This window comes from Strongylocentrotus purpuratus, unplaced genomic scaffold (genome assembly GCF_000002235.5).
Source record: "Strongylocentrotus purpuratus isolate Spur 01 unplaced genomic scaffold, Spur_5.0 spur5_scaffold_3, whole genome shotgun sequence".
Lineage (NCBI taxonomy): Eukaryota > Metazoa > Echinodermata > Echinoidea > Camarodonta > Strongylocentrotidae > Strongylocentrotus > Strongylocentrotus purpuratus.
Genome location: NW_022145609.1, coordinates 23,925,751 through 23,941,078, shown reverse-complemented (window position 1 = coordinate 23,941,078; position 15,328 = coordinate 23,925,751). Strand labels below are relative to the sequence as shown.

At 36.2% G+C, this 15,328-nt stretch overlaps 1 protein-coding gene across 1 annotated transcript; it reads right to left on the bottom strand.

The window, feature by feature from the left end:
• Positions 1-3,468: 3,468 nt before the first annotated feature.
• LOC578210 (fibropellin-1) lies at positions 3,469-15,030 on the bottom strand. The gene is made up of 11 exons (XM_030996460.1): positions 14,659-15,030; positions 14,083-14,466; positions 13,631-13,744; positions 12,685-12,804; positions 12,170-12,277; positions 11,083-11,202; positions 10,247-10,357; positions 9,469-9,582; positions 8,509-8,637; positions 7,511-7,709; positions 3,469-5,874 (listed from the first exon to the last, which is right to left on the bottom strand). Exons 1-11 carry the CDS (start codon positions 14,735-14,737, stop codon positions 5,814-5,816), a joined length of 1,539 nt encoding a protein of 512 aa, XP_030852320.1. The 5' UTR covers positions 14,738-15,030; the 3' UTR covers positions 3,469-5,813.
• Positions 15,031-15,328: the final 298 nt, after the last annotated feature.

Genomic DNA, 15,328 nt, shown 5'->3' with positions numbered 1-15,328 from the left:
CCTTTCCCCCGAGTTCCTCTCTCTCTCTCTCAAACAAACACACACACATACACACGTACACACACGCACACGCACTCAAACACAAACACACGCACACGCACGTACACACCCACACACACGCACACTGTCTATCTCTCTCTCTCTCGTTCTTTCTCTCACTTTTCCCTCATGAGAAATAATTGACTCAGAGGCGGACGTGTAGTAGAGATAGATTCCGGGATAGCTGAGGTGTGGTTTCAGTGCTCTGAATGCTTCGAGGCGGGAGTGCGGAGGGGGGGGGGGGGGGGGGGGGGGGGCTCACCTTTGTTTATAAAGACAGTGTGTATTATTATACTATACATTGTAAATCCAAGCCCGCCCCCTTTCCTCTCCACCTGTCACTTTCACATATCTTAGGGTTAGGGTTAGGGTTAGGGTTAACTGCAGGATGAACTGCAGTTGTCAGCGTAGACTTGATCGTTCTTTGCGTCTAAAACGATGGTACTTATGATGTATTTCATGAAGGAGACCATACGGTGTGACATATATTTCTTACTCTCGTGTTTTATTTGCATTTTTCTATGCCTCTGTAATATGTTTGTATTATTTCTTGACTTTAATTACAACAGTGAACCCGTGTAATATATCTGGTCAACCACGCGGCCTTGAAAGTGGTGCTCTTCCCGATTCGCCTTTTTTCGAATCATCCTGCTACTCGGCGGCCTTCTGCAGCCTCTTTGGCCGCCTGAACGGTGACACAGCCTGGCTCGCATACTCGTCCGACCAATACCCATGGATGCAGGTCCAATTTGAGTGCAGTTATATTGTAACGGTCGTATACTACTCAGGGTAGAAATAACGTTGGTCAGTGGGTGACGTCATACACTTGTTCGTCTAGTTTTGACAACATGGCTTGGACTGGTTATTTTAACGTTTACTCTGGATCAGTTGAGGTGAATGCAAAACTGCGGTTTCCTCATTTACATTAAAAAAAACACTTAATCAGTGGTCTTTATGTTCAGAAATATACAGTGCAACTTCGTAAGAACTCCATTGGACTATGGAAAATGGATCGCTATAATACAACTTCTTTGTGCCAGGGCTGAAAAAAAGGAACAATTTTTTAAGGAACAATAAGTTTACATAGTGCCATATTTTTAGTTTTAGTTCTAAAACTTGGGAACAGGAAAGAGGGAAAAGGAACTTATTATGGGCAAAATAAAAATAAAATTGCAATATACATGATAAAGGCCTTTGTTTATCTAACAAACTAATAAGTATTTTTCAAAATGAATTATGTGAAACAAGAATCACAACTTACGAAAATGACATCTTAGTTGATCCAGCCATGCAGATAGGGAAGTTCCGACCCACCCCGGGCGCAGGAGCTCGGATAGCTCTTCGCTGTTTTAGACATTACTGTTCAGGATACTGACATATGGATATGGCCATGGGACGGAAAAAACGGGGGAAAAAACTATTGACATGATAATTATAACTGGCTCTTCATAACCACAATGTGTGTAGTCAGCATTGTATTAATACACAGGCCGTATAGAGTTATGGACTAACAATAAGCTTCATTAAGAATGAGTTTTCTTTGCAATATTACTTAAGATCAATCCCATTAAATATGTTTTTGTATAGATATTCCCGGGAAATTATGACCATGATAGCCATGTGACTCACACGCTTGCAAGGCCGATAGTTGGACGCTCTTTTTGGGTCCATCCGAAGACCGATCATGGTCTCCTGTCTTGGGGATGGAACTATATGGGTATGGACCTCTAACTGATGTCATAGGTAAGTGCAGAGTAGGACTGTTAATAAATGAGAAAGTTTACCACTGGTAAAAATGGCAAAAGTGACCTCTAATTGATGCCATATAAGAAGGTGGAGAGTAGGACTATTAGTCAAAATCAAAATACACGATAATTGTTATTTCGTTCAGAGGTCTAGGTACCATTTTCAAGAGACAGGTATTAAGGTAAATACACATTTTTAGAGATTGTTTAAAATATTTCTAACCCTGTTCAAATATCTGACCCTCTTTAATTCTACGATTCCGTTTTTTTTTGTCTCCGACACTCTTTTATCTCCCCATGTCTGTGCTTTACCGTCATGTCTGTAAATTAACACCCACCGCCGCCCTTCCTCTCACTCTTTCTCTTCCCCTCCTATCCCTTTCTACCTTTCCGCCTTTCTCTCCCTCGTGCTATCTCTCTCTCTCTTTCTAACTCTCTGTCCCTCTTCCTATATTTCTATTTCTCTCTCTCTGTCTCCGTCCCTCACTTCCATCTCAATCTCTCTCCATCCCTTTCCTCTATTTCAATATCTCTATCTCTCTTTCTCTCCATCTCTCACCTCTCCCCATGTATCATCCTTTTCTACCTTTCCACCTTTTTCTCCCTCATGCTCTCTCCATTCAACGCCCCCTTTCTCTCTCTCTCTCTCTATAACTCTCTGTCCCTCTTCCTCTATTTATATTTCTCTCTCTCTGTCTCCGTCCCTCACTTCCATCTCAATTTGTCACTCTCTCTCCGTACCTTTCCTCTATTTCAATATCTCTCTCTCTCTCTCTCTCTCTCTCTCTCTCTCTCTCCATCCTTCAAATCCTACAAATCCTACAAATCAAATCTTGTTAAAGCCTCTCTAAAGTGTTGGGAGCCCAAACAAAGTGATTGCAAAAAATCTCTTCAATTGTATAGTGAAGAAAGTAAAGGAGGATGTCATTTAACACTGACTTCTGCAAGAATTTTCAGGAAATTATCAAAATAGTTCATTACGAGTCATACCCCACCCCTTAATGCAAAGCAAGGCCCTAAAACAGGTGGATTCTTGAAAGTATAAACTTGTGGAATATTGTTTCTCCCGAGGTCAAGGTCTGGACATGCGATCGATAGACCATCCATCTTTCTTGAATAATAATTGAATATCAATGCCACTCCTTGTTTACTGTACAAAATCACATTACTGAATAAAGGTGCAGCATTAATTTAATTTGGGCTAATTCATAATTATAATAAAGATATCAACTGCCTGCTGCTACGATAAATAAGTGAGCTACATTTTTATTTGTAATGCTGTGTTACAAAATAGATAAACTTATGTATCAAATGATAAATTGGGAATTGGACCCATCTTTACATCGTCAGTCCAAGACGATGTCATCTATTCACAGATCTCACATACATGTAGATCTCTATGTATATATCAGATGTCTCAATTTTAAAACAGAGAATTGGATGTAATAAATTAATTATTTGAAAGAAAAGACAAGACACTTTGAAGCAGAAGTGAGATTTTCAGAAGAAGATAATGAGGAGAAAAGAAGAAGAAGAGGACGAAAAATAAAGAAGAAGATGAGGAAGTAGACGAATAAGAAGAAGAAAAGATACAAGTAGAAGAAGAAGAAGAAGAAGAAAGAAAGAAAAAGAAGTAGGAGGAAAAGGAGAAGAAGAAGAAGCAAGAACAACAATAAAAAGCAAGTAGCAGCAACAGCAGCCGCATGTATTAGCAGTATAGTTTTAGTAATAATGCTGATGCAGATAATGCTGATAATGATTAAGATGATAATGATAACAATAAAAGTAATAACAATGATAATAATGATAATGATGGTGATGATGATTATAATGATAGTGATGATGATGATGATGATTGGCTTTAGTTTTACTTTAAGTCTTGAGGCTGACCTTAAGGATTTAGGTAAAACTGAGACCTATCGCCTGTAATGTAATCTGTACTTTTGAACGAACTGCATTTGCCCTATCCAACTAATATTTTATAATTGAGCACACAAAGAATTATACATGAAAATATCATATCGCCACTTTTTTACCTATTAAGTTGCCTCATTCAATTTGATTTAAACTGTACAATATATTAAATCATTTCATACCAAAAATGGTGATATTGTAATCATGAAACAATGGACAAAAATGCAATCCGCTGTTTATCATTGCTTTCTTTTTTCCCAGAAAAGAAAAACAAGTATAGTATTCAACAAGTACAATTGAAAAGGCATAATTATGTGGAATATCAATACAAAGACAATACATTGTTACGTAGTAATAACAACAATGATACCATTCCGTTTTTATATGGCGCATATCACATTACAATATTCCGGTTATATGCGCTTTGAAGTGCTAAGAAAATTACCTTGTAAAAGTATCCTGGCATTAGCTACGGCAACCGTTATATGCTCATACTTATGTTTTCGAATGAATGCATTTTACAAGGTAATACCTATTTATACACTTGCGTGGAGAGCGACTAATGTAGATTTGATGTCTTGCCGAAGAAGACACAGTGGAAGATAATCATACTACCGTTCACCCAATTACGTGACTCATGGTGCGTTTTCTATAGGAGAGGGGAGGGGGAGATGGAGCTCGTTCTTCCTAGGGTATTTTTTTTTTAAAGATTCGTATTTCCTAATCTTCAAAATTGTAAAAATGAAACAAGGTTGATATATCTGAAAATGAAATATATAGGGTTCATGATTCCAAAGGTTCGTTATTCCAAAAAAAAAAATTTCTATACTTATATTGCCTATTCTGAATTATGAACCTTCAGAATCGTGTGCTCTCTTTCATGTTCAGAATAACGAACTTTCGTGAAGAATTTTCGGAATAACGAGCATTGTGAAATATGAACCTTCGTAAAAAAAAAGCAATACAAAAACGACATGTTCATAGTAAAGTCGAGAGAGACAAGTGTTGATCAAATGCCTAGTTCGAGGGCACACTATACGCATCCGGCAAAAATTCGAACCCTCTAACTCCCGATTGAAAGTTAAGGACATTAACCATGCATGCACTATACACATTAAAATTGTTGAAGGAGAGAGTGTACATTCGCCACACTCTAATTTCATATTACTCTCTATAAACATGTTATACAAATCAAATTCTCCAAGTATTGATATAAAACTCTCCTGATTTTGACATAAAAAAACAAAACAACGAGTGCAACGCAAATGTATTAGACGACATTTATTAATATTATTTTTATATATATTATAACATTTTCTCTATCACCAAAAATTGAAACATTTAAAATATAATTTCTACATAAGAAAATACAAACAACCAAAAAGAAAGGGGAAATTTGACGTGTTTGGAAACAACTGGTGCTACAAAAACAGGGGCGTATAGTAAGCACGGGAATATATCATTATTTATGTTATTTATTTCATCTTAAAAATAAACACATAAACTTTCTTAGGGGAATGTCAAAACATCTGGAATTTGATATGGGTATTATATCGTACATTTTTCTATCAAATTCCAGATATTTTGACATATTGACGTATTTTTGAGGGAATTATTAAAACCCTATTACCGTAGTAGAAAAAGCAATATATACGGTATTAGTGTCAGTATTGATGAAAAAGCCTAACCACGTTTCATCATTGTAAATTAGTTTGATATGTTATAATTAATGTCAATAATACCATCAATCGTTATGGTTGAGTACTTTGAGCCACTCAGATATCAGCCACATTGTCAAGTGGTAAATATTCGAAGATAGTGAGGTTTCATATGTATACATATATCTATTTTCCCGTATTTTATATCATTTTCATGACTTTGACGAACAAATCTGTTCTTTGGTGAAGATACAGGGGACACGATGGTAAAAAAAGAAAGAAAAGGAGAAGGGGAAAGGGAAAGTCAAAAGAAGATATAAAGACACCTGCCTCATTACCCTCTCCTATGTAGCCTCGAAGATTTAATACACCTCATCCATAAAAAAACTGGTGCCCATCCCAGTAATGCCAAAGGGCTCCGCTACACCACTGCTTTACTAAATGATTATATTCTTGTCTAGATATCTCTTCGTGGTGCTATGTCCTGAGGGTATCGCGTCCATTTATCTTGTCCCAACCTGAAAATTGAAGAAGAGAACAAGGTCACTAATAAAGATATGTTTAACATATAAAACGGTGCTCAGGATTTCCACGCCTTGAAAATGAGTTGAGTGAATTGGTCATCCTTGCACAGCCAAATTAAAAAAATGGGATGTTCAAAAACAAGACTGATACATTTTTGCGCACACCAAATTTCACAAGTTTTTCGAAATTTGTCAGAGTTCACTCAAGCGCAAAATATTGTCAGTACTTTTAGTGCTATCCGTTTGAATCGACCCTCACCCATGAGGAAGAAAAAAATCATGCGGATATTATGAAATTAAAACTGGGACGATACTTTCAAACTGTGTCCTTTTTTATACGCACTGTAGAGTGGCCAGTTTGTGTACTGATTTGTATAACTTCATACAAGTCATATTAAACCATTTTTCTTATTTTTTGACGGAGTTTTAAATCAAATGTGTTCAGTTGATTTGTTTTATCAACTTTTTTTTCAATGAACTCTGTTCACGATCGCTTTATTAACGTGCGGATTATAAACCCTATTGTACTTTAAATCATATTGCTCCGATTGTCTCATTTTCGCTCGCGTGAACATTGCCAGCACAAACCACTGACCTCTGCCTTCTGAACGGATCATCGCCCATTCCATTCACTATACGTTACGTACTATAAAGGCTGTATTGTCTGACCGTTCATGAATATTCATGTTTTTGCTAAACTCGGCAAAATGTTTGCTTTTACTAAATGGAAAAATTACGGTGGGGGGTTGGATGAAATGGACATAATGAAATAGGCAGAAGTGATCTATGATAATTCATGCTTTTTATGTTTCGTGTGCTCGACCTATAACCTTCAAATCGCTTGGTAAACTGAGTCCAAAGTTAGACTTGTTTCACACGTGTATTATAGGCAATGACGAGCTTGCAACCTATTTTGAAAAATTACGGTGGGTGAACTTTCACAAGTCAATGAGACATGAGGGCTCCAATGAAAGAGCTAGTGATAACGTACGTCGGGTTGGATGTGCTTTTCGTTTAAACAAAAAATGAATTTTTAACGATTTTTTAAAAAAACGTCCATAGGCTAACATGTTAGGCTGCCGACTCAGATCATGCTCTGACGATAGGGGGCGTTGTGAAATGAGACTAACCGGAGCCATATGTTGATGTCTGGAATCGTATGGTGCTTTTTTCAATAAATGGCGCATTGATTTTTTAGTTTTCCACCTTTATCTTTTCAACTTGATGTCAAGGTAGACTTCGCCTTGAGAAAGCACACTGAGTAAAACAATTAAAGAAAGAAGACATACAATGTTGGCCATCAAATTGGAATACAGTTTTTTAAACCTCTTTTCATGACAGGATTTTGACAATATGATATATTCTTGATTGATAAAGTTTATACCGTCTCAGAACTTTATAGATCAAACAATCTAAAGAGTCATAGAGATTGCAGATATAAACTTTATCTCTCAAGAATCATTTATATTGTCATAATCATTTCGGGAAATAGTTAAGAACGAATTATTCCAAGTTAATGGCGCAGCTGATTGTTAACAATTTAATGAATACTACACTAAAGGTTCCCCACCTATTTACATCATCATTTCTTTTTGTGTTATTATACGAAAGTGAAATTTTGAGAGCTTACCGCGTCGATCGTTTTATTTCGAAACACGTGTTGACCTGACGGGTGTTGGTCCAGGTCGTATACAGGACTTCTTCCCCGTCACAGAGGTGACACTGACCGGACCAGCTGGTAGTTGATAACCCATTGTCTCTCCCTACCATAAACCCGAAGGTAGGGAAGTCCTCGTTCTGGTTGGCGTAACCCACCACAACTGTGGGCGCTACGAGAAGATGAGAAAAAAAATCAACACTAATTAATTCATTCATTCAATCATTCATTCATTTATTCATTCAACTTTTCTTTACAATTGAGAGTGATTCCAGTCAGAACCACGAAGGACCTGTTTTTAAGAGAAACCCTACTATGATTATAACACACTTTACCAATTTGATGCTGTTGTGTGTTTCTTGTCAGTAATTAAATAATTATAAATAAAATTATATTCAAGAATTAGGCAAATACTTTCTTTTCCTATTTTTTAAATTTTAGGTGTCGTGTTAATTTCTCTTCCATGCCGCGTACAAATCTAACATGATTTAGCTATTCGACTGTGAAAGTGTATAGTAGTCCATTGCATAGTCCTACACCACCCAATTTGATTGTTTGTTTTACAGAAGAAGAAAAAAGTAAATCACCAAGAATTGATACTATGATATCTTTTTAACCAGACATTGTAATGTCCGATGAAAATTATGCAATGATTACATAAAATACAATAATATTATAATAATGCGAATACAAACACAGTTCGTTGCAAAGTACTTTAGGAAAAGGCATGCAGCAAACCTTGTTCAGATTTGCCGCAGTAAACAGCGGCGTTTTTTATAATTGTTATGATGACGTTATTGTAATACGCTTCACATATATTTTTCTTATAACACGGAGCTCTGTGAATTCAGGCAGGACCCTGTTTGAGCACGCTTGCTATTCATATAACTTAAGTTTGTCTGCATTACAAAATGGTCTCTTAGTGGGCCAACATGATCGAGTGAAAATGCTAAAGGGAATGACGGTCTTACCTGAGGAGCCAAGAAGGATCTCTTCATTGGTCATATAATCTCCAAGAAGAAGACCGGTTGATGTCTTCACGATGGTTATCTTGTCATTGCAATCATTGTACCACTCCCCGTCTAAATCACAGTAACCAAATATTGAATTGAAGAAGACATTAACACATGTACAAACGTATAGTTTAAGGAACAATAGCAAATCAGTTTGTAAACGAGTAGATTGTCAATATTACATATGTTTATTTGGAAAAAGTTATTTCGATGAGGCTACTAACGAGCTCGTATCAAAACCTTTTTGCGTTTTTTTTTTGCGTTTTTTTTTCTTTTCAAATAAAGTATTTATTCAACTTTTCTCACTTTATAAGCCAATTTATGAGCAAATGTTGAGCCTAGATTGTTTGTTCAATTTAATTATTATTTATTTTTTATTTTTTGTTGTTAAAAAAATGGAAATTATAAAATGTCTAGTTGAAAATATATGATACTTTGCATACTAAAAAAAATTAAAATAGGAATAATTTCCACCTGGGATGCCAAAGATTAAATTATTAGCTGTTAATTTAATTTCATTTTGACAAAATCTTTAAGAATCGACAAGTTAAGGGACATTCCCAAAATAAATGTCTAAAAGATTAAATATCTTCTGAACAAAACGTACACAAATAAAAATGGGATACACCCATTAGTTGTTAAATACTTATGAGCAACAAAATATTGGTATATATAAACAAATGAAAGTTGTTATCTGCCTTAATGTGAGTCATCAGAAATTATTATGTAATTTGGGGGCTATGTGGCTTTTCATATGATAATATTAGGTTTTTATGACATTGCATATCTTCTTATTTGATTGGATATTGAATTAGAAATCTTTATCTTTCGTTTGAAATAGAGTGACATATACGTCAAACTTGTAAAGCACTGTCACATAACCATTCATGCCTTTAGTCATGTGATCAACATATTTACCTTTTTCGCAGTTCACGCCGGAATATCCTAGACGGCATTCGCAGGTGTACCGGCCCTGACCGTTGTCACAGCGCCCTCCATTCTGACAAGGAAGGCTTGAACACTCGTTCACATCTAGATGTGTATGAAAATTTGGAATTTTATTGTGATTAAAATGATTGTATCAAGTGTGCAGAGTTAGAGGGGTGTGCCATGGGTAAGTTTGGAGAATGCTCCCAGGAGGAAGCTCAATATTTTGGCCTGAGAGTCGGTTGCATTGTGGTTTAAGGGCCAGTTGAGCCGGTCGCATCTCATTCCCAAAGTGAATTTCATCACAACCCGCCCCTGCACGTGTGGTACGATCTTATAAATATAAAGTATATATATATTTATAAATGTATACTTGTTATATCGACACCCTTGCACCATAACATTACTAAAAAAGAAACAAAGAATGTACGTATTATTCAATTTGGTAAGTCTTTCAAGATTTTCATCTTATTTCAGTTTCTAAGTTTGTGTGATTTGAATGTGTATATTTTATTATATCACTTCATAAAATGTTGAAAATCCTGGGATAATACGTGCTTACTCTTTTAATGTACCAGAGTGTAAACCCACTTTTTGGGGGGTAAACAAGTCTGCACTTAAAATAGTGCAGTCCCGTTTCAATAGAGTGGATTCCCCCCGTTTAAGGATTACTCTGCCTGTCATTGTGAGAAAAGTGAATAATATACTATTCTTCAACCCATAAGTAATACATTTGATCTGTTGGTTGTGTGTAGATTCATAAGCTTACCAATATCACAGTTGTACCCTGTAAAGCCCTGTCTGCACACACATCTATAACTGCCCCCGTAATATACTTCACACATAGCCGCACCATCGCAAGGGTTACTCTGACAAGGATCTATATTAAAACAGGAAAGCAGCAGAAAAATTAGTGTATTAAAAGCAGACAACAATCCATCTTTAATCTTTTAGTAGAATATCTTTCACGTTTTTTGCATTTGAAATTGTGAATATTATAATGACTTTAAGTTAACATTTCGTTAAGTAGACTAGTCAAAAATTGAGTCGACACAATCGGAAACTGACCCGGGAATCGCCCCCTGCTTCCTTGAGTCGACTTCGGAATCATGCTTAAATGACGCAGCTTTAACACTATTGATTCTATAAACGTTACTTACTAAATTTGTCACACCCTCTTTTATGACGTTAGTAGTTAGTCAAGCGAAACTTGAACTGTGCTGAATAAAAGAATCAGTTGCTACCTTGTAAGTGTTCCATCGGTTAAAATGACATATTATTACGAATATTGTGTTAAATATAACTTTATTGTTTTAACAAGTGCAGCCTGGCCTATACAATAAACATATACGATACTGACTAAATCTGTATGTAAACTACTGAACCAGAATGCAAACAAAACCTCAACATAAGTCAGTTTCTGCATTTTCCACTTCAAGGGTAGCTGTAAACTGTATTTAACAACAATTAATTCTCAGTCCTTTCAAGGACTTCTGAATTATCACGACAGATTACAACACAGTCATTTTAAGGCCTACCCACATGAAATGCTTTCTCTAAGATATCTTCTCGCCATGCAAACTTGTTCTTTTACAAAACAATTACCTATCACTATACTTTCACAGTTCTGTCCGGTATAGCCTGTAGCACAGCGACACGCATACACGGACCCGCTCTGTATACAAGACCCTCCATTTAGGCACGGATTGCTGCTGCATGCAAATTCTGAAAAAGGACAAAGATAAATGTACTCAAATCCAGATAATATTGTTATTTATTTTACTACTTTGCTGTGAAAATAACTTCTTCCATTTTTAAAATCAATCATTCAATAATTTAGGAAGGCATGATGGTTCAGGGGTAGATCCGTCTCACAGGCTACAGTTCGAAAAGGGTTTGGAAACCTAGTCAATATGCTTGTTCCCTTTCGTAATTTATTAATTATCGCTCACCAAATATCTCAGATAGTACTTAAAAACGAAGAAATAAATAACACTTTCTTACAGGCTAGCAGTCAGGTAAAATGAAATCATTGATAACATTATCCTTTTAGTTCTTAAAAGAGCGTACTATATTGAGCAGGTGGCTCTTAATTAAATCTATGTACATTATATTTACTATTGAAGTCGCCTGATTATTTTCTTGTGGTACGTACTCATTTCAGCAGAATCTGATTCATCGTCAGACTAGTAATTAACAGTACTTGGAATGGATTTTCCACCCATTCACATGTAATTTTGAACTTAGTTGAAAAATAGTTGCAGCAAATACAAACAGTTCAAGGGAATCCGATATGACTCTGATCGAAAAAAGGTACAGGTCAAGAGCAAAATAAAAATTAATTTTTCACCACGTATTTATAATTCACGTATTATTTGCAATGCAATTTCCAATGCCATACAAAAGAGTGTCTATCTACTTCCAGTAAATCCAACTCGGAGAGGACCTAAATCCGTCGGTCTCCTGGTTGCTTACTAACAAGCATTAATGCTTTCTTAACAGTCAGGTAAAATAACCACCGCTACTTATACTTATTTAGAACATTGCTTCTTGTACTTAGTAATTAATCTCCTTTCGACAACGAGAACTGTACAATTGATCTCACTCACGGGTCACGTATGATGTTTAAACTCACACTTAAATAGTTTTAAATAGAATACAAATATATATATAAATAAATAAATAAACATACCTGTTTCGCAACGTGAACCTGTAAAACCAGAGGCACACTGACATTGGTATCCTTGGCCTACTTCCATGCATGTAGCATCATTCATACAGGGATCTCCAATACATACATCTGTAAAGAAACAAGTTCAGTCAAGGTTGTATAGTAACAATAATAATACTCAGTTTGTACATAGCGCTTATTACAATCACTAAGCGCTTCCAAACTTGGAGATTATTACCATTTCAAAGAATTAATTCCTGCCAGGTACCCATTTACATCTGGGTTGAGTGTGGCAATTGTAGATCAATGTCTTGCCAAAGGACATTAGTGCCGCGGCGACTTAACTACTCGACAACAGCACCTCTACAGGCTCCTGTGCCAACTGCTCTTTGGTAATTTCATTCACTAATCGAGATTTTTTGGTGTGTTTCTTTCTGTTATCTTCGGTGATTAAAACAGAGAACATTCCGCCCCCCCATCTGTCGAAAGTTACTACTTATCATGCTTACATTATGCAGGGATTCAAAAGTACTTACCTAAGATAGTCTCGCAATACAATCCAGTGACACCATAGGGGCATTGGCAAGTAAAAGTGTTTATTCCATCTTCGCAGGTAGCATTGTTTTGGCACGGATCGCTCTGACACTCATACTCATCTGCAGAAAAGATTGATTAAAAACACGATCACATGAGTTGATTTCAAGAATAAAGTCTTTGCGTTTAACGTGGAAAACTTTGTGTTTAGCAAGAAATAAAACAAAAACCAACAACTAGACGTGTACAATTACCTATATAATTTTTTTGTTTATATTAGTATGACTATCTTATTCCTAGATGGGTCTTTATGACCCTCTTTTACACCGCAATTATTGACACGCCCTGAACTAAAAAAATCATTTAATAGTGTAAGAATTAACCATACACATCATACAAAAAATTGTATAGTGCTCTTGCCAAAAAATGTTGGTCTTGATTTGTATATAAGTACTCCAGTCCGAAAAATATTTATATATATATATATATATAAATATGTATACATGTATATATATTTATATTTATAAATTGATTTTGTTCGCAACGGTAATGTTGAGTATTTGCTTGTATTTCATTGAAACGGTTCAGAAACTCAAATTTGTAATGATGTCAACGTGTAATGCACTTAATAACAATGGTATTCAGGGGAAATTATGAGAGCTCGGTTAGCATAGGTGTTGTGTTGTACTGGATGTCTCCGGACTGTGGACCACAAGGTATGGGCTTCGAATGCCTGTTCTAGGACAAATGTACTTTGGCAAGACATAAATCTATATTTGACCCAGATGTAGGAAGTGGATACCTGACAGAATTTATTCCTTGAGCTAAAGAAGGGGTAATATTATCAAAAGAGTATCCCTTGTGAACGCATAGCTAGGTTCTATCATTATGTGACACGCAGTTTACAAGAACGGAAATTGATATTGTAATGATGAGGGGGAGACAAACCTGTTTGACAGTAATCCCCTTTGAAGCCTTCAGGACAGAAGCACTGGAAGCCTCCAAGGCTGTCTGAACACGTGCCTCCATTCTGACAAGGGTTACTCAGGCACTCGTTGATATCTGGAAAGTAGCATTGTTCAATTAGTGAAAGTAATGAAAATATTGATATTCTTTCACCTCAAAATCACTATTGTCTGATTTTTGGGTGATTTGGTGGAGAAAAGCAAGACATAAGCAAAATACCACGTGGATTTTACAACTGTAATGAAGTGTTAAAGATCAATGATGTTTTATTTGTTTCTCTTATTTGTTAATTAAACTTTTTTTCTTCAGAAAACTTCCTTTTTAAAACTATTTCAACGTATTTCGAGATTAAAACAGTTTTTCGTGTTTTGTTTTTATAGAATAATGAATAAGTTTATTAATGTTTTAATCAAAGAAAAAAAGAAATATCTCACCTTCAGTCCTTTCTGCTGTTAGATTCACCAAGAATCCACTTCCCATAAGCGAACACGCTGCTCTTAGTTTCCTTCTACTGGAGTCCCCAGTATCCGACACAAATCTAAACCACAATTCTCGAGTGGGGGAGGTAATATCTTCAGGCAATTCACTTCCAGTCAACTCCACTAGGATTGTGAATGTTATAGGACTCGAGCCGTAGCCCACGGTAAGCGAAGAACCATCGGTGAGGTTGAAGAAGTCGAAACGCGCCCTCACGCTGTGATCCTGAGGAGCCATTATCCGCCAAGTCTCGTGCACGCTGTCGCTTGCATCAAGAGGTATGTCTGGTGAGCGGAGCTGTTGGACCGTAGACTCGTCCACCAAGATTAGAGGATTATCATCTGTTACCAAACAAGTGTTAAAACAATAAATGTGTCAGAAATACAGGCATGTTTTGTCTTTAAAAAAAAAGACAGAACAGAATAAATTGAGAAATCGTATGTTTGATGTGAAATAATTTTATGATCATCTGATCATTCTGAAGATTATAAAATCCCTAGAATTTTACCATGACACGAAGACGATCTTATTACCTCTCGGATCCACAGCGTTCAGTGTTGCCATGAATCCAACGTCAGTAAGTTTGTAATTACTGAAGAATTTGAGCCACATATGGCGGCCATGTGACGTCACAATCGACCTTAACCCATAGCCCGTGAGCCTCGCAAGCTCTGTGTAGGTCAGTGGCGTCAGTCCATCGCCCACAAACAAGATGTCGAAGTCAAATTCGGTAGCGAAGTCGACGATGTCCAGCCTGACGCTGTGGTTAACAGGGGCCGATACCTGCCAGACGATGTTATCGCCGATGTTGTAGTCGGAAGGGTAGTTTGGAGAAGTGATGTTCACTGGGACGGCACGCTCAAGGGTGATTTCAGTAACACCCGGTGTTATTGCTGAAAGAAATATAAATGTAACCAGAATATTTATGATTTTTTTGTTTAATCCAATGAATAACGCCAAAACATATTTTTGAGACCATAATTTCAAGACGGAATATTGAACCTTGAAGTATAATAATAATAAAAAATAATATAAATATATAACGCGCACGTATCCGAAACTTCCGATCAAGGCGCGACAACATATATAAGCAGATTACTCAAAACAGTTCAACAGATATTATTTCTACACGTAATTAAACTTAAATCTTAGATAAACAGGAATTAAAAAATTATATAAACATAAATTCAAGTATTGGATAAA

What these genes read in the sequence shown, in the direction of transcription:
- LOC578210 (XM_030996460.1), bottom strand. Translation starts at nt 14,737, where the DNA reads ATGTGGCTCAAATTCTTCAGTAATTACAAACTTACTGACGTTGGATTC. An exon ending in GTATTGCGAGACTATCTTAG is followed by an intron (nt 12,278 to 12,684) that starts GTAAGTACTTTT and finishes GTTTCTTTACAG; the next exon opens with ATGTATGTATTGGAGATCCC. An exon ending in CGGCGTGAACTGCGAAAAAG is followed by an intron (nt 8,638 to 9,468) that starts GTAAATATGTTG and finishes TCAATTCAATAT; the next exon opens with TTGGTTACTGTGATTTAGAC.